Consider the following 24,788-nt stretch of genomic DNA (forward strand, 5'->3'; position numbering starts at 1 on the left):
AGGCTCAGCTTATGCAAAGAATTCAACAGTGACAGAACTATTTTGGTACAAAAGCCAGAAAATTTGACAAGCTCTATAATCTAAAAACTGGAAATAAGGATATAATTAAGCCATAGGGAGTGCTAATTGTAATCATTTAAAAATGCGGGGCCAGCCACATCGCCAGCTTTCCCTAGGAAAGGGACTCTCTGAGCTGAGCAGGCCCAGACTGGCTGCATTTGTGACTACTGCATCATGCACAGGGGGTGGCAATGTGTTGGGAACTATAGATCCCTGGCCTCTTGACTTTCTCAGACCCTTTGGCTGCTGGAGTGAACTGAGCGAAACACCTGTGCCTGCAGCTGCTCCGAGCAGGAGACCTCGCCTGCAGCTGCTAGATCCCGAGAACTAGGCGTAACTAAGGATCCCTATATAAGCTGACCCTGAGTACAACAAAGATTGGCACTTGGCATTCTTGTATCAAGGATGAGCCGTGTCCGCATCTCTCTATGTCTGTCTCTGTGTTTGTCTGTATGTTTTTAAGTCTCCAGCTTAGTTCCTGGCTCACGTACCAGTCCTGTAGTGGCACGGGAGCTACAGGACCGTCTCCGTTTGGGCTTTTACAGCAATGCCCCATGGCATCTTCAGAGGTTAGTACTCCCTCACTGGTAGAAGAAGCGGAAGATGATCATGTGTTCCTTTAGTCCAATGGGAAAGAGCTTGAGACTATCAGCAGGGTCACACTACAGAATGACGCTTTTTCTAAATTTAGAATTTTGAATAAACATTTATTTAGTATGTGTGCATTGTGTTTGTGCATGTGCTGTGGTACATGTGTGGAGGTCACAGGACACCTTGTAGGTGTCGTCTCTCTCACTCTACCATGTGGGTTCCAGAGATGGCACTCAGGTTGCTGGACTTGGCACTTTACCAGCAGACATCTTGCTGGCCCAGACGGGGCCCTTTCCGTTTTCTTACACTCGGCAGAGGCCTCTAGTACTCTAGGTAGAGAGAGGAATGCATGTGGGAAGCTGGACACTGGATGCTCTAGGGCTGTTTTCTGTTTCAGGGGTGGCTTCTTGGCAGTTGAAGCATTGATACTGTCTCTTAGAATGACCACTGTGATCAGGATGAACAATTCAGGACACATGGCTACTTTAACTACATCCAGCCATGCTGATGAAGAAAAGCCTAGAAGAAGGCACTAACCTGAATAGGCAACTGAGAAATCTACTATCTTCTGTTGGTTCTGAACTGGAGAGCAGAAAGGAGGGAGGAGGAGAGACCTAAGGTTAGGAAAGCTGAGTTCCAAGCCTGGAGAGACCGGTCGGTCAGCTGTAAGCATGCTTCTCTTGTAGAGTACCAGAGTCTGGTTCCCAGCACCCATGTGGGACAGCTAAAGCCGCCTTAACTAATTCTAGCTTCAGAGGATCTGATGCCTCTGGCCTCTTAAGGGACATGGCCTGCCTATAACTAAAAATCAATCTTGATGACTTGGTGGATAAAGGGGCTTGCTGAGCAAGCCTGACGCCATGACTGTGATCCTGCTCACATGGAAAGAGAAATGACTCATTTTTGTCCTCTGACTTCACACGTGTGCTTCCAATAAATAAAAAGTAAACGTGTAAGTGAAAAGACAGCGACTCTGGTTCAGGGCTGCCGACACAGGCTAGCTGTAGGGGCCGTGTGCTAAGGCCCCACAATCCCACTGCGGACACAGGCTAGCTATAGGGGCCGTGTGCTAAGGCCCCACAATCACACTGCAGACACAGGCTAGCTGTAGGGGCCGTGTGCTAAGGCCCCACAATCCCACTGCCGACACGGGCTAGCTGTAGGGACCGTGTGCTAAGGCCCCACAATCCCACTGCAGACACAGGCTAGCTGTAGGGGCCGTGTGCTAAGGCCCCACAATCCCACTGCAGACACAGGCTAGCTGTAGGGGCCGTGTGCTAAGGCCCCCACAATCCCACTCCTCAAAAAAGAACGAGAATGAGAGCCAAGTTCGGCTCTTAGGTCTGTCTTGCTCCCCTCTCCCTGAAGGTCAGGGATGGAAAGACCCCAAGTGCTGGCTGTACTTTTCACCAGGGCCCAAGTATCACGGAGGGCTGCTCATGCCTGGCCTGATAGTCCAGCAACAGGCCAGCAGGACGGCTTGGCAGGGCTGGCCACCAGGGAGAGAAGAGCGAGGCCGCCTTGAGAACTGCCCCGGATGGAGGCCTTACCAGCAGTGGGACTCTGGCAGGAACCCCGAGCTGGACCCTGCATCACCATCAGTGTGGGAGTTCTTGCAGAGGTGTGTCCATGCCACCTTCCCTGCCCTTCCTAGTCACGCAGTGTGGGGCATATCTCCTACTTATCAGGACAGACAACTGAGGCCCCGGGTTGCCGTTCTGAGAGTACTGAAGCCACTGCTGTTCCTTGCTGCTCTGGAGCTGAAAAACCAAGCTCCAGGAAGCAAACGTTGAAAGGTGATAAAACCATGCATTTGCGTAATGCACATTTTTACTCTTCCAGATTTGTCTTTTGTTTCAACATCCAGGCCCTTTCCCATGTGAAGAGAAATGGCTGTTAGCTGCCAGGGACCCAGCACGAAAGGGGAGGGTTTGGGAATGAATAGAGGGGAAACCAAACCATAAAGCAGGATTGCTGTGTTCAAGAATTTCTTCAAGACAAACGTGCAGATGAAATCTGGATGGAGTTTTTTCCCCTCCTCACAATGCGTAAAATGCAATTTTCCACAGAGGGACACAAACATAGGTGACTCACTCAGATAATGCTGGGGGCTAAAGAAATAAAATCTATCCCTGTGTGAACATAGTGGGGTTTAAGGGAGATTCAGAGTTACAGGGGCTACAGTATAGCTAAATGAGAAATGAGTTAGCCGCAACTGTCCTTGAGTCTAACAGGTCTTTTTTGGAAAACAGAAATCAACCAGAGGAGTTACAACTGAGGAGAACCTGGGGAAAACACTCCTCTTGACAGCAACAAGATCCGATGGCACTGTCAGATGTGCCCTTCCCGGTCCGTCCCTGTGTACTCAGAGGTACATTGAATTTTCCGTACATTTAAGCCATCAGTGGTTCTATTAGAATAACTGGAAACCACACTGACGGGAACACTGTGTCCTATTCTGAGAGTTTTGTGCTCAACAAGAAAACAAGAAATGTAGAAAAATAGAACATTTGTTTTCATTTTGTTATTTGTTTCTTCTAGTCAGCTACTAAGCTCTGAAAATGAAGCAGAGCTGCCTATTTTGATACAGCGAGCAAAGCAAACATCTTTTACAATGTGTTTCACAAACCATAATGAAACAATTCTTAAGAGATAGGAGAATAAAACAAGGTAAGGCCTTCAGTGGCTTTCTGCTTTCTCCTCAATACTCTCCCTAATACAGGGTTGATCTAGCCTCCTCTTCAGTGTTTCAAACCCACACACTAAGGATTCATCTTTATTCAATTACTACCAGAGAAAATTACTTCTCATAGTTGGTGATCAATGAAAACCAAAGTGTTCCCATCAATGAGATTTATATTAAATATAAAGCAAAGACAAGCAAAGTTGTAACTCTAGTTACTGCAGAGCTGACTTTTGCGCATAAATATACTTACGTGGAATGTAGGAGATCATTACCAGAATCAGGAATGCATAGTAGTCAAAGGAGAAGTTGTATTTGTTAGGTAAGCTGATGGAGTATAGGCCAGCCTGCCGGACAAAGGGTAGAGCTGCGTATATTGTGAGCAACTCTCCCGTTACCCCCATTGGGTACAGCACGATGAAAAGCGTGTACCTGCAACAAAACAAAACCTCACTGTGTGGCTCAAAGCCAGGTTTAGAAGCACTGTCTTCTCAGAAAGCTATTGTCTCTGCATTCCTAATCACCTGTTTATATTCAGCCTTTACATGGCAATTTGAAAAGGGCCCATTGTAGGTACATGTTGCTAAATGTTCTAAAGCAAAGTCAGTGTGTTTAGCCAGCCTCAAAACTTGTCTTCTTCAGAACATGCCTCTTGAGACCAACAAAGGGGCATTAAGACATAACGAAGGGCCTTTCTCATGGAGGCACAGAGGAAGGAGGTGGAACAGCTACCCAGGAATTCCTAGAGTACACCAAGCTGCACGTGGACTGAAGAAAACAGCACATTACACATGTACTTTCTGTTGTTTCCCAAATGCCTATACATGCTACTGTGAAAACAGAATCTTGACTAATTTTAACATTAAATTTCTAATAGCCTTTAATTTTACAAATAAACCCACACAATTACAATTGTTGCTGCATGAGAGGCTCGTACAATTATTTTCACTTTAAAAAGTTTTATCTGGCTGGGTGGTGGTGGTGCATGCCTTTAGTCCCAGCACTCGAGAGGCAGAGACAGGAGGATTGCCATGAGTTTGAGGCCAGCCTGGTGTACAAAGTGAGTTTCAGGACAGTCTACAAAGCTACAGAGAAACCTGTCTCAAAAAAAAAAAAAAAAAAAAAAAACCCCAAAAAAGTTTTATCTGTTTTAAAAGAATTCAGAAGAGCTGGGGAGAGGCTCAGTGGTTAAGAGGACTTGCTGCTCTTACAGAGGACCAGGGTCCAATTCCTAGCACCCAGATGGTGGCTCATAGCTATCCATAATTACAGTTCCAAGAGATCCAAAACCCTCTGACTTCTGCAGGCAGCAGGCATACATGTGACACACATACATGCCTGCAGGCAAAACATTCCTACATATTAAAAAGAATTCAGAGGGCAGGTACTACTAGCACAGGATTGGCCTACAAACTATTCTAAGGCATCACCATCCCTGTGGAAATTGTCAGCTTCGATTTAAGAAACCGGTGCCTGTTCATGGCTCAAGATTAACCTGGACAAAACTTCCAGGCACAAGAATCTGCTGAGAAAGAAGCCATATTCTCTGTTGCTAATCTAGCTCATTAGGCAAGGTAGTGGTGAAGAATTGTTCATAGACCGCAGAGGAAAATGAGCCAAAGAACTTTCCAAGAGGGGCTGAAGAGATTAAGAACACTGGCTGCTCTTCCAGAGGACCTGGGTTCCATTCTCAGCACTCACATGGTAGCTCACAACCATCTATAATGAGATCTGGTGCACTGTATGCCTAATTTAAAAAAGAATTCTCCAAGAGTAAAGCCAAGGCCCAGCCAACAACCTTCCCCACAGACAGACAGCCGCACAGTGGCGGTGCAGGTGGGTTGGGAGCTGTTAGTTACCCTTTTTCCTGAATATAATTTATTTCAGAAAATAATAAAAGAGGCTCAAATACCTGAAATGTTGGAAACTGGATGCAGTTCCTAATGTAATCACTGAACAACAGCTGTTTCCCTTCCAGGAAATGAGGAGTCTCAGCTCCAAAGTGAGTCTGGAGCTTTTCTCTGTGTCCTCCTCACCCCATAGTCCTTCAGCACAAAACCATAACTGGACAAATAGATGTGCCATCAGTGTTTTGCCAAAGTCATAACGAAATTTTGTTATTGTTATTGAGACAAGGATCTCATTCTGTGGTCAGAATTTGGGGCAATTCTCCTGTCTCAGCCTCCCAAATTCTGGGATTACAAAGGCATGAATCACTGTGTTGAATTCTTAATTGAATTCTTAAAACGATCAAAGCAAAATAAAACTCATAAGCTGAGAAAACCACACAATGTTTGCTATTAAGTAAAAATGACCTTAAAAATCATAGTTTCTTGAAAAAAACAAGACTAAGAGAGGTAGACATGAACCAGAAATCACCACAGTGGGATAAGTTCATCAGCTAAATCGAATAAGGACAAACACCAGATATTAAATCTCTACTGAATAAGTTAACGGAAAAGAACTGATTTCCGTAAAAATACCCTAAGTAAAGCACAGAGACTGCAGAACTGTTTCTAGAGATGAAAATCAAGACCGTTCTGGTGAGAGCCTCCGTCTCATTCAGCTTGAGTTTGGGGAGCTGGAGGCGATACTCAGGAGGTGAGAGGGGACTATCGAGACGGGTGCTTCAAAGTTAGTCTCTGCTCATGCACTTCTTTACCTGGCCCATTTGATGATGTAAGGCAAGTGGTTTAATAGACTGAATGTGTAAAAGGAGTAACGGATAATTTCCGTGATTGTCCAGGCAATAACAAACAGAAGCACACTGTCTTCACTCTGCACCTGCAGGGAAAGGAAAAAGATGTAAGAGCAAACAAAGGAACACATGGAAAGAGGCATACAGTTTGCGTGCCTGCAGAGCTGCCCAATCACCACAACCACCCATCTCTGTTCTCAATGGCTGTAGCACAGCTCAGAAAAGGGCTTGCTGACCAAAACCCAGGTATTACAACAGTCCTGCAGAGACGGATAGGAGGCTCAGCTTTATGGGTCAGAGCCAGCAGAGCCATTGGATGGGACTATTGAGCTGGATCTCCTGTGGGGGGGGGGGGGGGGGTGGAGGACAAACACAGCAAGGCTCTCTGCTCCTCTGAGGGAAAGGTGCAGTGACACTGGCAGGAGTCAAAAGCAGGGAGGCAGGGAGGCAGGGAGGACAAGCTGGTGGGATGCTTAGAATCCATCACCAAGAATCTGAATGCCATTGGTGTCACAGCTGGAATCTGAGGACATTTCAGACCGATAATGTGAGGTTAAAGCACAGGTGGGCAGGATGAACTCAAGGGATGAAGAGGTGTAGACCATTCATCAAGGCAGGCATTTATGGTGGGCACCTCTTCCCCGGAGCCCAGGCTTACATCCTCTGAGAGGCGAGAAAAGCTGTACTTGCGGCTTCACAGGAGGCTAGAACCAAAAAGAGCTTTGGACAACTGCCGTTTTTTATGCTGGAAAAATTCAACCTTTTCAACGGCCACTATGTTATCTTACAGATGCCTGTCCCCATGTAGGGGAACTTATGGCTATAATATGAACTGCAGCTCCCTCCCATCCCACTCTAGTTGACCATTTTTTTTCATGAGCGAAACCCACAGAGACACTGGTGATGGAGGAGGGTTCATCTATCTATGTGTTACTTTCATTGGTTAATAAAGAAAACTGCCTTGGCCTTTTCATAGAACAGAAAATTAGGTAGGCCAGAGTAGACAGAACAGAATTGTGGGAGAAAGAAAGCAGAGTCAGGCAGACGCCTCGGGCAGATGCCATAGCTCTCCTCTCCAAGATGGAGTGCAGGTTAAGAATCTTCTGGTAAGCCACCATCTCGTGGTGCTACACAGATTATTAGAATGGGTTAGTCAAGATGTGAGAGTTAGCCAATAAGAGGCTACAGATAACGGGCCAGGCAGTCTTTAACAAATACAGTTTCGTGTAATTATTCCGGGTAAAGCTAGCCGGGGGGCAGGAAGCGGCCCACCGCTCCTACTACAACACTGTTTCCCACGCCCTCAGTGGTCAGTGAGTTGATGTGTTAGAAATCCGACTCAGTAAACTAAGCAGACTACTATGCTCGGTTTTGTGTCTTATCCCAACACCTAGCAGCAAAGGTGCAGCACCCCAGCCTTCACTTTTGCTTCTTTCCATCTGCAGAGGCAACAGTTTCTAGCACTTCCATTCTTTCTCAGAAAGTGTACATGGAGCAATCCACCTACACGATGAAAGAAGTAGTCATTTACATAGCCATTAACTAAATTGCCCTGACAAAGAACTTCATAAATGCATGGTTACTATTCTCTAAAAATAATAAGAATTTTATACTGTCAAGAGCAGGAGTACTTTCTGCTTTCCTGGTGCTTTTTTTATTAGCCACAGTAAGGCCAGAGTGCAGCACCTTCAAAGCCCATGCTAAGAGTCTCAGTCTGCCCATGAAGCTTTGAGTAAAGCCTACTGATACTAAAAATCTAAGCTCGTAGGACGTGTTGCTTTTTCATGGATTTTGTAAGCCTCTTTATCTGACACTGATGTAGGATTTTATTGGTTTTATTTTATTATTATTTTTTACAGCTATGGCTAAATCCTTGTGTAAAGACCCCCAGTAGGAAGCTCCTTCAGTGTTTTGTACTCTATATCATCTTGAAAGAGTATGTGATTTAACTTATCTTTTGTTTCCCCAATGTACCTGATGATTTTCCCAAGAACAAGCTCCACAAATATCTGTGGAGCAAAGGGATTCAACCTACTCAGCTCACTAGACCCAGTTCCCTTCTTTGTAATACTTAATATTGGTTATGCCGTATTAGTGGCCCCCACATAGGCAGATAACAAATGAGCAGATGAACCTCAAGTTTCTCACTTTGACCCAGTCAAGCAGGTGGTCTGAAGGAACAGACAGCTTTTTACACAAGGTCCTCTGTTTACTTACGTTTCTTTAAAGGCTGGGACTAGGGGAATGGCCATGTTGTACAATTATAACTGCTGATCAGTAAGAAATTTATCCTTGGTATCAAGAAGGGATTTGAGCAACTACAGAGATGGCCTAGAGGGCACTTCCAGAGGACCTAGGCTCAACTCCAAGCACCTACATGGTGGCTTTCAACCATTCTTAACTCTAGTTTTCAAGGGATTCAATGCCCTCTTCTGGTCTCTTGTGGGTACCAGGCACACACAGGGTGCACGGACCATATATGCAGGCAAAACACTCATATACATAAAATAAGATTAAAATAAAAAAAGAAGAGATTGGATAAAGTTAGAGGTCAAATCTTTCTGATTTGCCAGATATTATTTAATAACAAGGAACAAGGGCAAAATGTAATGAGTTAAAATCAACAAGATGACTGTAGTAGTTTGAATGTAATTGTCCCCGTAAGCTCACAGGGAGAGGTACAATTAGGCTTTGCTGGAATAGGTATGGCCTTGCTGGAGGACGTGTGTCATTGTGGAGAAAGACTTTGAGGTCTCATATGATCAAGCCAGGCCCCGTGTCTCAGTTCACTTCCTGTTGCCTGTACATCAAGACGTAGGACTCTCAGTTCCTTCTCCAGCACAGTCTGCCTACACATCACCACGCCCTGCCATCATAATAGACATCTAAACCTCTGAATGTAATCCACCCCAATTTAAATGCTTCCTTTATAAGAGCTGCCATGGTCATGGTGTCTCTTCCACAGCAACAGAAACCCTAAGACAACGACCAACAAGACTGGAATTGGTGTCTGTAACTCATGTCACAAAAGTATTAGTCATAACAGTCAAAAGGTGGATGGAATTCAAGAGTACATTAATGGATAAATACATCAACAACTGCATGCATGTATGAACACACAGAATAGGAAATATTATTAAGCCTTAAGAAATTTTTTACAGATGCTACAACATGGATGAATGAACCCTGAAGATTATTTCAGTTAAATATGCCCTTCACAAAAGAACAAACACTGTATGATTCCACTTACATGAGCACATGAGAAGTCAAACTCGGGGTAAGTAAAGACAGGTTTCTAGGAGGTGGGCAGGAAAATGGGGACATACTGTTTAAATGGTATGAGTTTCAGTTTGGGAAATTGAAGAAAATTCTGCAGATGGAAGGCAATCAAGGGAATGCACTTAAAGTAACTTAACTGTACACCCCAAAATGATCAAAGTGGTAAATGTCATACCTATTTCTCCGTGATAAAAATAACTTAAACTAAATATTTCAAAATCTACAGAAAATATAAAGTCTTCCACAATTCAGCAATGAAGTGACTTCAGTACAGACTGAAGAATACCCTGGCTACGGTGGTTTGAAAGAAAATGGCACTATTAAGAGTGTGTGTGGCCCTTATTGAAGGTAGGTGTGGTGTTGTTAGAGAAAGTGTGTCTCAGTCTCCTCTTGCTGCCTTCGGATCCAGATGTAAAACTCCCAGCTACCCCTTCAGCACCATGTCTGCCTACTAAGCCTCTGAACTATAAATCAGCCCAATTAAGTGGTTTTTTTAGTAAGAAGTGGTGATGGTTCATGGTGTCTCTTCAAGGTAACAAAAATTCCCACTCAGCCAAGCTGATACGAGGGACTAGGGCATTGCTGTGAAAAGCCTGACCACGCTTTGTTGGGAGGAATGCGGGCTTTGGGGCTTTGGATTAGAAAGCAGTTGAAAGGCTTTAAGTGGGCTACTGGCCCATCCTAGTAGGAACATGGAAGACAGTGTGCTGAGGGGGATATGAACTGTGGAGGACTGGCTCAAGAGGTTCTAGAGAAGAAGATTAATATGTGGGATTAAACTTGTGACATTTTTGGTGAGAATGTGGCTGCCTTTCTGTTCCTTGTCCAAAACTATCTGCCTGAGGCTAAAACTGAAGAATTTTTGGATTAATTGCATTGGCCAAGGAAATATCAAAACAGCCTAGTATTGACTCTTTGTGGTGACTAGTGTTCACTTTTATGCAGATTTATAGTGAAAAGGAACAAGCTGAGCAAGGAAAACACAAAATGTACAATCTGAGAAGAAAGGGGGCACCAGGAAGTGAAATGGAGCTAAAGTCTGTGCTAAAGGAGATAAACAGATTAGAGAATAATCTAAAGTTATATGGAATAATATAAAGTTATATCTCAGGGCAAGATCCCACCCAGTTAAGCTTCCAATTTGTGAAAAGGAATTAAAGAAAGCTTTAGAGCCAGGTGTGTTGGTAAGCGCCTAAATCCCAGCCAACTAGGAAGGCAGAGGCAGGCAGGTCTCAGTTCACGGACAGCCCTGATTCCACAGCAAGCAGTTTGAGGACAGCCAAGCTCAGGCAGTGAAGGAAACTATGCAGAGCAGAAGGTTGGTGGGGGATGTGGAGTGAGGAGCAGAGATCCGCCACAGCAGCAGAGCTCAACAGCTCCAGAACCACATGGCTGTCTCTAGAGTCAAAATAGAGAAAGAAATGGCTTATGGAAATCCCCCCATGACTAATGAAAGCCATTGGAGGCCAGATGTGTGTCAGGAGTGTCCCTGGATGGTGGCCCAGAGAGGCCACTGTGTGAGGTGAGAAGCCTTGATTGCCTTGGAGACCCTGAATGTTGGAGGTGCAGAGTTGTGGGATACCTGCATGGAAAGGTGCTAACAGGGAGAGGGAACCAGCCCAGGAAGAAGGGTGCTGCAATCAACAAGCTGAAAAGAGCTGGAAATCTGAAGAATGCTTTAACATAAGACATGGAGATGCAGAGTTTGGAGTTTGCCCAGTGAGTTTTTGGTCTTACTTTGTTGGTCCAGTATTTTCTCACGCTTCTCCTGTATATCCGTTTGGAATGATAATGTACAGCCTGTGTCATTTTATGTTGGAAGTATGTGACATTTTTCATTGATTTTTACAGGTGGTTACAGTCAGAGGACTGCATGAGTCTTAGTAAAGACTTTGGACTTTTACAGGATTCAGACTATTATAGACTATGGGGACTTTTAAAGTTGGACTTAATGCATTTCTGCATTATGATATGGCTACAAGTCTATAGGGGGCTGGAAACGGAAGATGGTGGTTTGAAAGAATATGGGCCCCATAGGCTCATAGGAAGTTATACTATTAGGAACTGTGGTCTTGGTGGAGGAAGTGTGCCTCGGTCTCTTCCAATGCCTTCAGATCCAGATGTAAAGCTCTCAGCTCAATGTCTGCCTGTGTACTGTCATGCTCCCATTATGATTGACAATGGACTAAGTAAACCTCTGAACTATCAACCAGACCCAATTAATTGTTTTCCTTTGTAAGAGTCTGTCATGGGCCATGGTGTCTCTGCATAACAAGAGAAACCCCAACTAAGACACTGACTTATGAGCCCCAGAAATGGGAGCAAACAGAGTATGAGCGATTACAAAACACCAACATTCAGCATTCAGCCACTTAATACTGTAGTCCTGTCCCTAAGACTGTGCTCTAAATAGATCAGGACCCCAGCTAGGGCCTTGAACTAGCTAGCAGAGTTTATCCTAGAAAAAGGAAACAGAGGGATGTACTTTAAGCATAAAGGACATCATTAATATGAGACTAGTAGATAAAAGCAAAAGCACAGATGCTGGTCTGAAATCAGAAAACTAGACATAACAAACCAGATGACTAAGAACACCTGTTACCTCCTTAAGCTGCAGGATTCTGGGCCATGGACTAAATCCAAACTGAGGCCAGGAACAAGGAGGAGTCCTACAGAGGACGGTGGGTGAGTTGAATGGGTGCTGACAAGGGGTCCTGTGCAGTGCCTTGGGAAGGAATGGTGTTACCTTCCCCTGGAAAGTCCCTGGGCTGGCTAACAGAACCAGTCCCAGCAAGAAGGCAGGGGTGGAGGAGGAGGCAGAGGAGAAGAGAATAAAAGATCACTGGTTGCTGGGTGGGTGGGACTGGAATATTATATTTTCCTTTGAATAGAGGGTCTTCAGCAGACCACATCCCATCATTCAGTTTTCTCAGTTCCAGTTCAGATCTGGTTCCAGGGCTGTATGGTATTAATGTCTCTTACATTCAATGCGAACTAATTTTCCGTTTTTGAAAGCAAAGGTTGGGACTATTTCACCAGCTGGAAAGACGCCTATCTAATAGAGGGTAGTGATTCAAAGAGAAATGATTAAAAGCTTTCATACAAGTTATGTTAGTGTAGCTTAGGAAGGCATTTTGAGAAGGAAAAGGACAAGTATCTCAAAGAGTTCAGCTCAGTTCTCTTTGTTTACTTTGTTCTGGAGACAGTGTAGCCCTGGCTGGTCTAGGATTCACTAAATAGCCAGGCTGGTATCAAATCTGTCACTGTCCTCCTGCCTCTGACTCCTAAGTACTGAGGATACAGGAATGCACCACGACTTGTAATTCAGCTATTTCAAGTTAAGAACTAGAGACATACAGTTTTATTAGCTATCAAGAATAAGAGGAGCTCATTAAATGTAGGGAGGTTGAACTAGGCTTGCATGGAGCCTTCACCCCTGTGCTATAGTCTCATTGGGGTGGGAAGTACTCCGAACAGTGGGAGTAGATATATCTCTGACCCTTTTGCCTGCAATTGGAACTCTTTTCCTCCAGTTGGGCTGCCTTGTTGAGCTTCCATATGAGGACTTTTGCCTTGTCTTATCGTATCTTGTTCAGTCATGTTTGACTGTTTTCTCTTGGAGGACTGCTCTTTTCTGAAGGGAAAAGGAGGGGAAGTGGATCTGGGGGAGAGGAGAGGTGGGGATATCTGGAGGAGTGGAGGGAGGGAAACTGTGGTCAGAATGTACGAGAGAAGAATCTATTTTCTAAAGAGAGAGAGAGAGAGGTTTAAAGCTGAGTATGGTAGGATATAATCCCAGGATTTAGAAGGCTGAGGCAGGAGGATCACAAATTTGAGGTCAGCCTAAGATACATAGCGAAATCTTTTTCAGGAAAAAAAAGGGGAGAGGGTTGTATTCAAATAGTCATAGAACTATCACAGTTTATAAGAGTTAAAACAGTTGAAATATCTAGTAACTGGTGACATAGTCATAAAGCAGAATATGACTCAGCAACCTTCAGGAAAGAAATCTGTATGCACTACAACATAAACGAGTTAAATGAGTTAAAAAAACAAAATAAAACATGTGTCATACTGTGTAAAAGAAGCAAAATGTTAAGTGGTTATTGTCTAGAAAAGACAAATCTGGAGACAGAAGGTAGATTAGTGGTGGCTAGGGGCTGGGTGTACAGTGAACTATAGAAGAGCAAAAAGCATCATATTATAGTGAAAGAATGTTCTAAACTAGATTAAGGTATGTTGGTTGCACAACTTGTTAAATTTATCAAAAAAGTAGTGGATAATTAAAATATTTTTAAAAAATCGCAACGTTAAAAACTAATAAAGATTTTTAAAACAAGATTATAAATAAATAAATAAATAATATTGACTTTTAAGGGTGAAAAAGGTCATACAAGACAAAAGAGGAAAAAGGTGATAATTGGGATTTACTGAGACTCAGAAAGGGCAGAGGGCAGGGCTAGGGTGGGCTTCCCCAGGTATCTTTAATCTTAAACACAGGGTCTGTATCCTAGGCTGGCTAAAGATGACTTGGAATTTCTTATTCATCTGTCTGTACCTCCTGGGTGCAGGATTACAGGCAGGCACCACAATACTGGATTATACAGAGCTGGGGTTTGAATTGAGAGTTTTGCATGTGCTAGGCAAACAATATGTTAACTGAGACACTGCCCTGTCCCCCAAGCATCTCATGCTGTGTTCAAAGATGCATGTTCACATTGAGGGCACACAGAGGGCAGAGGTACCTCACCGTTGCAATGTGCTATGGGCTAGACCCCACTGCACACCATGGACATGGGTCCTGTCCCTGATCTGAAGCCAGGGAGGAGGTAGTGTGTAGGTGGTTTGTGTGGTTTAGCCACAGGAGTTTATATAGCAATTCAAGCTGGAGAAACAAATGGGTGCAAGAGAGAAACCTTTACACATAAATAGCATCATCTGTCTGACTTTAAAAGGCATGGGGACTATCAGCGTACGGAAAGCTGTCACTTTTGTCACAGTCGAAGAAAAACAGATGGTGCACATAAGAAAGCAGCTATTGCAGAAACCCCATTCTTCTCAGTCCTTTGAAACCTGCTGTTTATCACTCCATTTATTTCAAAGGACTCCTGAGCCCAAGCTTTATGGCAAGCGTTCTTACTACAGCAGGGAGGAAGTGAAATGGTAAGGGAGCAGTAAGATGAGACACAGGTCTAGAGGCTGCTCTCAGAAGCACTAGGAAGGGGGCCTGCACCTCGGGCTGCCCAGGCTTCATACCCCAGACAACGGGAGTCAATTCTTTCACAGTTCCAGAGGTTGGTAGCCATAGGGTGGCAGGCAGCATGATTGGATATGGTGAGAGCTTTTTCTGACTTGCAAGCTGGCTTCCCGACGCAGCCTCACATGAGGGTGGAAAGGCAGCTTTCTGGTATCCTAAAAGGGTACTAATTCTTCATGAACTCAGCTAAATGAAACTGTCCCCAAAGGTTCCTGCCCAAATACCATCAACATTAGGGTCTTGTCATCAACATAGTCATCCTGGCAATGCAGTTGCGTGTGTGCAGTTGGAGGGGCATTGTGTGGTCCAGAACAATGTTCTAAATCAAGTATTGACAAAATTGGGTTGTGCATGACATGAAAACTTTTAAAAATCTTGGTTGTTTTTTATACCCCTTAAAAATGCAAAAAAATAAAAATAAAAAGTCTGACCAGGTATGGTGGTACATGCCTTTAATCCCAGCACCCAGGAGGCAGAGGTGATGGAGGAGAGTTATCTGTCTATGTTTCTTTCATTGGTTAATTAATAAAGAAAACTGCCTTGGCCCTTTAAGAGACAGAAAATTAGGTAGGTGGAGTAGACAGAACAGAATTGTGGGAACAAGGAAGTAGAGTGGGGGAGACGCTTCAGGCAGTCGCGATAGTGAGTCTCCATGCTGCTCCTCTCCGAGATGGACGCAGGTTAAGATCTCTCCTGGTAAGCCACACCTCGTGGTGCTACCCAGATTACTAAATATGGGTTAAAGAAAGATGTGAGAATTAGCCAATAAGAGGCTGAAACTATGGGCCAGGCAGTGTTTTAAAAGAATACAGTTTCCGTGTAATTATTTCGGGTGTAAAGCTAGCTGGCGGCCGGGTGGCGGGACGCAGCCCTGCCGCTTCACACTACACAGAGATAGATAGATCTTTGTGAGTTCAAGATTGCCAGGTCTACATAGTAAGCTCCAGGCCAGACAAGGCTATGTAGTGAGACTGTCTCAAAAAAAAAAAAAAGTATAAACAATTAAAAACTGGAGGCTTGATTTGACCTAGCAGCCAACCCCTTTACTAGGTATATTTACCCTTCCTATGACTCCTCTTTACCACACAAATGGGTCTTTCTCTAGCATTCCTTTTAAAGGTTCAGTCTGAAGGACAGGAGGGCAGTCAATATGATTTTCTCTTCATGGAAGGGATATAATTTGAAAAAGTGTCATGAGGTCATTCCATTGTACAAACGGCACAATATTTTTATACAAATCCAAGTGATGAAGGCAGAACGCTCACATCTAGAGTATACACTGCATGTGCTATACGTTCATAAAGTGGCAAGGTGGGTGTTTATATCAGAATCACCACATGTGAGTCACTAGGCAATAGGAAGTTCAGTCCCATTTTGTGATCACTTTTGTACTGTCTGAAATGATGCTCCATGATACATGACTGCCTATGGCCAAGGGCATTGTGGAAAGGAAGTATTCATGCAAGACTATGCATGAGCTATTCACATTACCTATCTTAGGATCTTAGTAATCTTTGTGCATGTCAAAATACACACAGCAAATATTAACAGTTCCAGCCATTTATAAATGATATTGATAGTATCATTGATAGAATTCATTGATAGTAAATGTACTCACCACACAATATAACCATTACCTGTTTTTGGCCACAACTAAGTAGGGGTTGGGGGACTAGGTGGCAGGCCTCACACATGGTAGGCAAGCACTCTACCACTGAGGTCTTCTCTAACCCCGTCCAGACTACTTCATCATCTCAAAAACTCTGTACCTACTAAATTACAGCTCCCCATTATCCCCACGCAGCCTCTAGTAACTGCTACTTCAGTTTTTGCCTTCAAGAATCAGTTTATTCTAGGTACCTATACAGTTAGACTCATTCAGTATGTGTCCTTGTGTGTCTGGCTTGTTTTATTAAGCAACATGCTTGCAAGGAAAGTTTCCTTCCTTAGGACTGAATATTTCATTGTGTTTAAATCACAATGTTTATCAGTTTGCCCGCTGTTGGCTATTGTTGGGCTGTTTCTGCCTTTTGGTTATGGTTAACAATGCCACTGTGAACAGTGTACAAGCTTGTTCTGCCAAGTTCTCTGGGATGCATACTTAGTAACACACACTTGGAATTGCTGGATCAGTTGGAATTTTTTATTTTTTTTAAGATTTATGGGGCTGAAGAGATGGCTCAGTGGTTAAGAGCTTTACCTACTCTTCTAAAGGTCCTGAGTTCAATTCCCAGAAACCACATGGTGGCTCACAACCATCTGTAATGAGATCTGGTGCCCTCTTCTAGCATGTAGGAATACATCATGCAGGCAGAACACTGTATACATAATAAATTGCTTGCATGTGTCCCTACATGCTAGAAGAGAGCACCAGATCTCATTATAGATGGTTGTGAGCCACCATGTGGTTTCTGGAAATTGAACTCAGGACCTCTGGAAGAATAGCAGTGCTCTTAACCTCTGAGCCATCTCTCCAGCCACCCCCTCACCCATGGTAATTCTATGTTTAGCTCTTTCAGGGACCTGGCAAACTGCTTTCCACAGAGATTGGACCATTTTACATTCCTACAATGCACTGGGGTTACAATTTCTCCACTAGTTATTTGTAGGTTTTTTGTTTTGTTTTGTTTAAATAACAGCCACCTAAAAATGTCACATTCGATTTGTAATGGTAAAAGTAAAATGTTGCACGTCCCCAAGTGGTGGCAGTGGGCAGCGGGTCCTGAGACCATGGCAGGCCACGAAGGCAGCCAGTCCTGGGAAGGGAGCCATGCAGCGGGTGAGACACCAAGAGCAGCAAGTCCCATGAGGACCCGCAGCCCTTGTGGGTGAGAGACAGATGGATAGGCACGCCATGCAGAGTGAGGTTGGATATTTATTTAGTGGGTTAGGGAAGAGGAGAGGGAGGAAGAAGGGGGACGAGGAAAGAAACAGGTGGGGAAGAGGAGAGGAGTCATGGTAATAGCTACCTCTTTGAGAGACAGAAAGGAAGAACTCAGACTGGAAGCTGAAGGAAGATTCACCTGCCTCAGTGGTGGATGGGGCGGGGGAAGTGGGCGGGTCTTGTCTCTCTCTTTTCTTTTTCTTATTTTTTCCAGATAGGGTTTCTCTGTAGCTTTGGAGCCTCTTCTAAAACTCGCTCTCGTAGACCAGGTTGGCCTCGAACTCACAGAGATCCACCTGCCTCTGCCTCCTCAGTGCTGGAATTAAAGGCATATGCCACCACTGCCCAGCACGGGTCTTGTCTCTTAAAGAGACAGGACAGACCATTACATGACCCTTGTTGTGGCTTCAATGTATGCGCTCCTGACTAGTGATACTGGGTTGTGGTGGCCCAAAAACATGAGTGTATTTCCACAGTTGACCAAAGGTTAGAGAGTTGGAACTTACCTCTATTCCTTCAACGTTATTGTGTTTCTACCTCAAACAAAGGTCCCAAGTAGATTTAGACCAGAGTTCTGTTCTCTCAAGGTTATTGTCAACAGGTGTGGCTAATTGTCGGCGCTTGTATTTCAGGAATAGAGAAGTAGATATGTTTCTGCTTCAAACAAAAGTCTAAGGATCCAACTAATTTTATATAATATAATCCAATTATTTTAAATTATTATAAATCCAATTATTTTAAGGAAATAACATTGGATTCCACCCAGGGACTGTTTGCCTACAGAATGTTTGTCTAGGATATGAGAGTGACTTGTTTTGTTCTAGCAACAGAATGTTTAACTATGGACTAGACAGCGACCTTCAATTGGTATGTTCATTTCCTTGTATCATGTAATTGCAGTTTTTTGCCTTACTCCTACCTCTTGGGGTCAGGGTATTTTAAGCAATTGGAAATTAAACGCGGGAGATTTCAGTATTCACTGGAACTCCTTCCCAATATTATTTTATGTTTTTCTGTTTTATTATTTTCACATCTTCGTATTCTTTACTAATATTTCTAAATCTCAATGTCCCTACCCTGACAAGTGATATTTTTGTTGAGGCTGGTCCCCAACACTGGGTGTATTCTCCTGTGCTTGTTTGTGTTTGTTCCACTCTTTGAAAAAATAAATGCCTATTAAACTTCTTCGCTTATTCTTTTTGGAAGCAATGAATTTTCAGTAGCTATAAAGGCAACCATAAAGCTATTATACTGTGTTTGAGCTCTTATACACCAAACACTTCTGTACATAAACTGCCTCATGAATTCCCATCTGACAGACAAGGAGAGTAAAGCTGAGAAAATCCAAACCTTAACCTTGAACATTTCTGATTTGTGTTTTTGGGCTACACAGGTATGAAATAAATGGCCAGTATGGTTGGGAATTAAGGTCCTAGGAGTAAAGAAGTAAACTAACTGAGCAAATAAACCAATGTGTTAAGGAAAAATAGGCTTCTTTTGGCTGGAGAGATAGCTCAGTAGTCAAGAGCACATGCTGCTCTCACACAGGACAGGAGTTCAGTTCCCAGCACCCATATGGTGCTCTTGTTACAGGAAATCCAGAAAGGGGGACACCGACAGAGAGGCAGACAGACAGACAGACAGACAGACACACACACACACACACAATTTGCAACTGTGAAATGAGAGTACTAGAAAGACCAGAGTATTGGAGGAATCAGTCTGACCTCATAACACATACATAAACTCACATTGCACATACAATTTAGCTATGGAAGTACATTTAGACGTATATGTGTGAGTGCATGTATTCATAGATACAAGAAAGTATGCCTTAGTTTTCTCTACTCAAAGAGCCCATGAGCAATCAATAGCATGTCTGCTGTAAGCTCTCCAACTGCTCAAACTGCAATTCTTTTTAAAACACAATTTTAAATTAAAATTTTTCATATATATTGCTTATGTTTTTTCCATCCTAGATACTCCTCTCTTACCTACCCAACTTCATCTTTATCTTTCAAAAAGACAAATAACAAAACTGCTCCTCCCCAACCCAAAAGAAAAAAAAAAAGCACACAAAAAACATGGTCTGGTTTATATTGGTAAATATTTTTGAACACAGAGCCTGCCCTGGAGTATGGTTGATAGATCCACTTTAACTTCACTGGCTGATTTTTTCCTATCCCTGCAGTTATCAACTGCAAATACCTTCTTGGTTAGGGCTGGCTTTATACACACTCTCCTCCATGCTGGGATTTTCAGACTGTGGTTTTTAATACAATTCTCCACTAGAAGGAACACCAGGCTCCTTAGTAAGTGGCCAATTCTAGAGCAGGGGCAGGGGCAGGGGCAGTACAGGGTAAGTGTTGAACTGTTTTCACTGAGTAAGATAAAGCATGACGGAACGATGGCACTAAGATGAAAGGGACAGGGAAAGGCCTCTACTGCCAAAATCACTTACAATTTTGGCATCAAAATAAATAACAAAGATCACAATTCACTAATTTTTTTGTGAAAACTTCTTAGTAAAAATTGTTATGCATAAATAAATAAGAAAAAAGAAGTTACTCCTTATAGTAGAACAGCAGTGAAAGAAACAGCAGATAGACATTTGGTAGCCATCACAGAAGCAAGGAGGCATGGTCAGGAGTTAACATTAACATCCCCACAGATGTTACTAAAAAAGAAAAAAAGGCAAAATTAAGGTTGAGAAACCTGGCAAACATTATGAGGAGCTGGTGTTTGGGTCAACACTACTGGCGCAGGAAGACTGCCACACTGTCTTGGTGTAGGAGTTCCTTCTGTTTGTATGTTGCTTTCATTGGTTAATAAAGAAACTGCCTTGGCCTAGTTGATAGGGTGGAACTTAGGTAGGCGGAGAAGACAGAACTGAATGCTGGAAAGAAGGGCAGAGTGAGAGACACCATGGATCTTCTGCCTGAGATGGACGCTGGTTAGAATCTTGCCGGTAAGCCACAGTCACGTGGTGATACACAGATTAATAGAAATAGGTTAAATTATGATGTAAGAATTAGCCAATAAGAAACTAGAGCTAATGGGCCAAGCAGCATTTTAATGAATACAGTTTCTGTGTAGTTATTTCAGGTGTAAGCTAGCCGGGCAGCAGGGATAAACAAGGGCCCGGCTCCTTGTAACACTATCTCCTAAGGAGTGCATGGGGCCATTTCTGTGGGTTTCCTGCCAAGAATGCATGGCTTGGATTGTTAGGAGCAAACTTTGGGTGGATCTATGGTAGAGGCCACCAGAAAATATGCTCTTTAAAGCTGTCAATGACGTGAGCATGGGTGTGCACATGTGAAATATTGAGGAGCTTTCCAGACTGGGTTGGAGAGGCCTGATAGGAACATACCCTATCATCTTTTCTCCTTTCCCCTTGTGTTCTTCTATTCAGCACAGCACCTAAGGCAGACAGCACACCTCCCTGTATATACACACACATGTGCATGCATACACACATACTTCCAGAAGTACTTATATAGCTATACTGTCTGTATATGCATGCATATGTATTGCCATTTTAAAAAGGACATTGTTTGGGCAGTTAGTGAAGTGTACATGGGCCCCATGGAATAGGTAGCCATGTTGTATCAAGCTGACTTCCTTATTTGGAGAGCTACATACAGGTGTTTAGTATCTGAATCCCACACCTAAGTATTTAGAGGCAACAGAATGTCACACACAACTTACTCTCAAGGATCAGAAGATGATACACAATGATGCACACATGTACATGCACTGGAATGATGTAGTAAAATGTCAATGGGAGAAAGATATATAGGAGCTCACTGTACTGCTGTGGCAGCTTTTCTGCCGAGTTTGAAATTATTCAAAAGTAAACTTCCTTTTTTCCTTGGAAATTTTCATCAGCTATTGTGAAATCATTTTAATAGCATAAAGAACATATCAATTTCTATATGAAAAATTAATCAGAAACATCAGATTAAACCCAGGGCCTCATGCATTTTAGGCAAACACTGTATCACTGAGCACATCCCCAGCATAAATAATCTTTTAAAAATCATCTAGAGGGCTGGGCATGGTGGTGTATTCCTTTAATCCTGGTACTTAGGAAGCAGAGGTAAGAGGATATTTGCGAATTTGAAGCTAGTATGTGTTGTGGGAATTCATTCCACCAATAGGTTTGTCGTACCGGCCTTAAGGCATGGCTTCTTGTCTGCAACTGTGATCTCTTAAAATGGGAGAGAGAAGTTGGGCAGACTCTCTCTTGAGTTGTGAAGATTGCAGCATGTGGCCAGTTCCCAGCTCTCTAGATCCTGTGAGTCTGTTCTCCCTAGTACCCCTAAATAAATTGATTATATACATAATATTGATCACACACACACACACACACACACACACACACACACACACACACACCTTTGTGATTCTTCCTAACAGCCTATTCTACATAGTGAGCTCCAGGACATCCAGACTTACATAATGAGACTCTGTCTCCAAAAATTAAAACAAACAAATAAACAAAAAAAGATAAAATCATCTAGCTGCAAGCTATAGGGGTGGCTCAGTGGTTAAAATGCTTGTCGCATAAGCAAGAGGACAAAAAGACAAAGAGCAAGTTGGCTAGTGAACTAGCCTTATCAGAGAGCTCTGGGTTTGACTAAGAAATGCTTCCTCAGGGGCTGGAGAGATGGCTCAGCGGTTAAGAGCACTGGCTGCTCTTCCAGAGGTCCTGAATTCAATACCCAGCAACCACATGGTGGCTGACAACCATCTGTAATGAGATCTGGTGCCTTCTTCTGGCATGTGGGCATACATGGAGGCAGAATGTTGTATACAAAATAAATAAATAAATCTTAAAAAAGAAATGCTTCTTCAGAAGAATATGGTAGACAGAGATAGAGAAAGACATCAATCTGAGGCCTCCACATGCATGAGCACCTGTATGCACCATCCCCACACACACTGCAAGCACACACCACACACATAAAAAATGAAAAAACTCTTATAGCTGGGTGTGATGGTTTATAGTGGTATATTATTTGTGTTTTAATAAATAAAGCTTGCCTGAAGATCAGTGCAAAGCAGTCACACTAGGCCATACAGGCCAGGCAGTGGTGGCACACATTTTAATCCCAGCAGCTATACTAGTTAGCTGTGGTGGTAGTGGTGCATACCTTTAATCCCAGCACTAGAGATGAATATAAGATGGGAGGAGACAGCTCTCATTCTCAGTCTGAGGATTTGTAGAGGTAGGATCACCCCTTTGTTTGTCTGAGCCTTGGTAGAGGTAAGATCTCTCTAGTGGCTTGGCTGCCTTGCTTTTCTGATCTTCAACTTGAACCCCAATATCTGCCTTTGGGTTTTTATTATTCGTGCTACAGTGGTTCATGCCTGTAACCTCAGCACTTGTAGGGCAGAAGCAGGAAGATTATCTAAGTTTGAGGGCAGTTTGATCTACAGTAAGTTCCAAGCCAGTCAGGGCTACACTATAAGATCTTTTCTCAAAACTGAAAGAAAGGTCCAGTGAGACATCTCAGTGTGTAAGGGCACTGTCACCACACCCAAAGACCTGAGCTTGACCATATAGTGGAAGGGAAGAACTGACACCCCGAGTTGTCTTCTAAACTTTGATTGTACCCACATACACAATAGACAAACGAATAAGGACAAAAAACACACAAAGAACCCCCCCACCCCGAAAAAAGAAGCAGCAGCAGCAACTACCCAGGGAATCAATTTAGAGAAAAATGGAACTACTACCAGGCTTCTACATAAACTTTTTAGTCCTAAAGGCTCAGGATGCGCTGGAAGAGGTGGGTCATGAAACAGTCTTAGGAAAGACATGAACATGTATAAAGAAACTTACCAATCAGGGTCCTGGAGAAAGACTAACAGGCTGGATGCTGGCCCTGTGCTGGGCTGGAATTATTACTGTCTTAGAGCATAAAAACACAGAGCAGGCTACAAACTTGCTTTGAAGAAGAGTTAGCCTAGTTAGAAGCTAAAATCAAATTCTTAATAAATGCTTTAGATTAGGATAATAATCATGATTATGATAATGATAGTTCCCATTAGCAGGGATAATTATTCCTTAAGTAGGATAAAAGTAATTATGTGGAAATTTTCACCAGCTACTGTGAAACTATTTTAATAAGTAAAAGAACATATTACTTTCTATGTGAAAAGTCAATTATATCTCTGCTAGAAACCTCAGGACATAGAAAAGGCTTCAAAACAGTTACACAGAAAGTCGCCACTACACTGTCTTGAAAGGGTCAGGCTACATAATGGCTAGAATGCAGTGACTATTCACTGAGTCCTTCTAGGAGCCAAGGCTCCCCAAGGGCTGCTCTAAGAACTTTGTATATGCTGACTCACAGCAGCCTCTTCCATGAAGGAAGAAATGAGTGTGCAAGACGGGCTTCCTTAGAAGTGGTGCTAACAGACTGATACAAGCATTCAGTGGAGGCAGGACTAGTGGCCAGAGCACCTCCTCTTTTCCTCAGCTTCAATAACGATCCATCCCACAGTGGTGTCTGCAGCCAGCTTGACTTGGTCTGATTTGTGCTAGGCTGGACACCCTTCTGAGGGCGGCAGATGCATTTCTGTTTCTCCCGTATCCCAGCAATTAGCCCCAAGGACACTGAGGCCCCTGTACAGGGTACTTACCCAGTCACAAGGGCTGAGCAACTGGGACAGGAAAACGTGATATGGGCAATCTTAGTTCTTTCTTTAGTTTGAATAAAAAAAAGTAACTTTTTTAGTCATTTATTTAAAGGAATTTTATCCTTGGTAAAACACAGAACTATAGATATAGTGGTTTAAAAAAGACATTTTGACTAATTCTTCATCTTTTAACAGGACAATTTCATATATTAAAGTACTCTTTATGATTAAATCCATGACAGGATACATAACAAGCCAGAGAATACCTTTTGTTTGTTTTTTGAGATAAGGTCTCTTTAATAGTCCTGGCTGTCTTGGAACTTACTGTGTAGACCAGGCTGGCCTCAAACTCACAGAAGCAGCATACCCCTGCCTCCCGAGTGCTGGGATTAAAGGAGAGTGCCACCATGTCTGGCTAAAATACTTTTTAATGGAAAACATGAACTACATGATAAAAAAAAAATCCCTATTTACCCCATTGAGAGGTTAGAAAAATGCGTTGTTGCCAACACACATTTTTCTTAACTTATAGTGACAAAAGAAACCGATTAAAAAATTCTTACCATTGTAAAATAGTAACTAAGGACTTTGGGGGACAGTAGCTTGAAACAGTGTCTCATTATGTAGCCCAGGCTAGTCTCAAACTTAGAATCCTCCTGTCTCATCTCCAAAATTTTGGCTAGAATTA

At 43.1% G+C, this 24,788-nt stretch overlaps 1 protein-coding gene across 1 annotated transcript in view; it reads right to left on the reverse strand.

Annotated features, from left to right (window-relative positions):
* Hacd2 (3-hydroxyacyl-CoA dehydratase 2) overlaps window positions 1–24,788 on the reverse strand; it is a 95,543-nt gene that overhangs the window by 2,119 nt on the left and 68,636 nt on the right. The window contains exons 5-6 of the mRNA XM_038345262.2: window positions 5,997–6,118; window positions 3,588–3,766 (exon numbers count right to left, since the gene is read on the reverse strand). Coding sequence (XP_038201190.1) covers window positions 3,588–3,766; window positions 5,997–6,118 — 301 coding nt within the window. The remainder of the gene's footprint in view (window positions 1–3,587; window positions 3,767–5,996; window positions 6,119–24,788) is intronic.

Source organism: Arvicola amphibius, chromosome 10, assembly GCF_903992535.2.
Source record: "Arvicola amphibius chromosome 10, mArvAmp1.2, whole genome shotgun sequence".
Lineage (NCBI taxonomy): Eukaryota > Metazoa > Chordata > Mammalia > Rodentia > Cricetidae > Arvicola > Arvicola amphibius.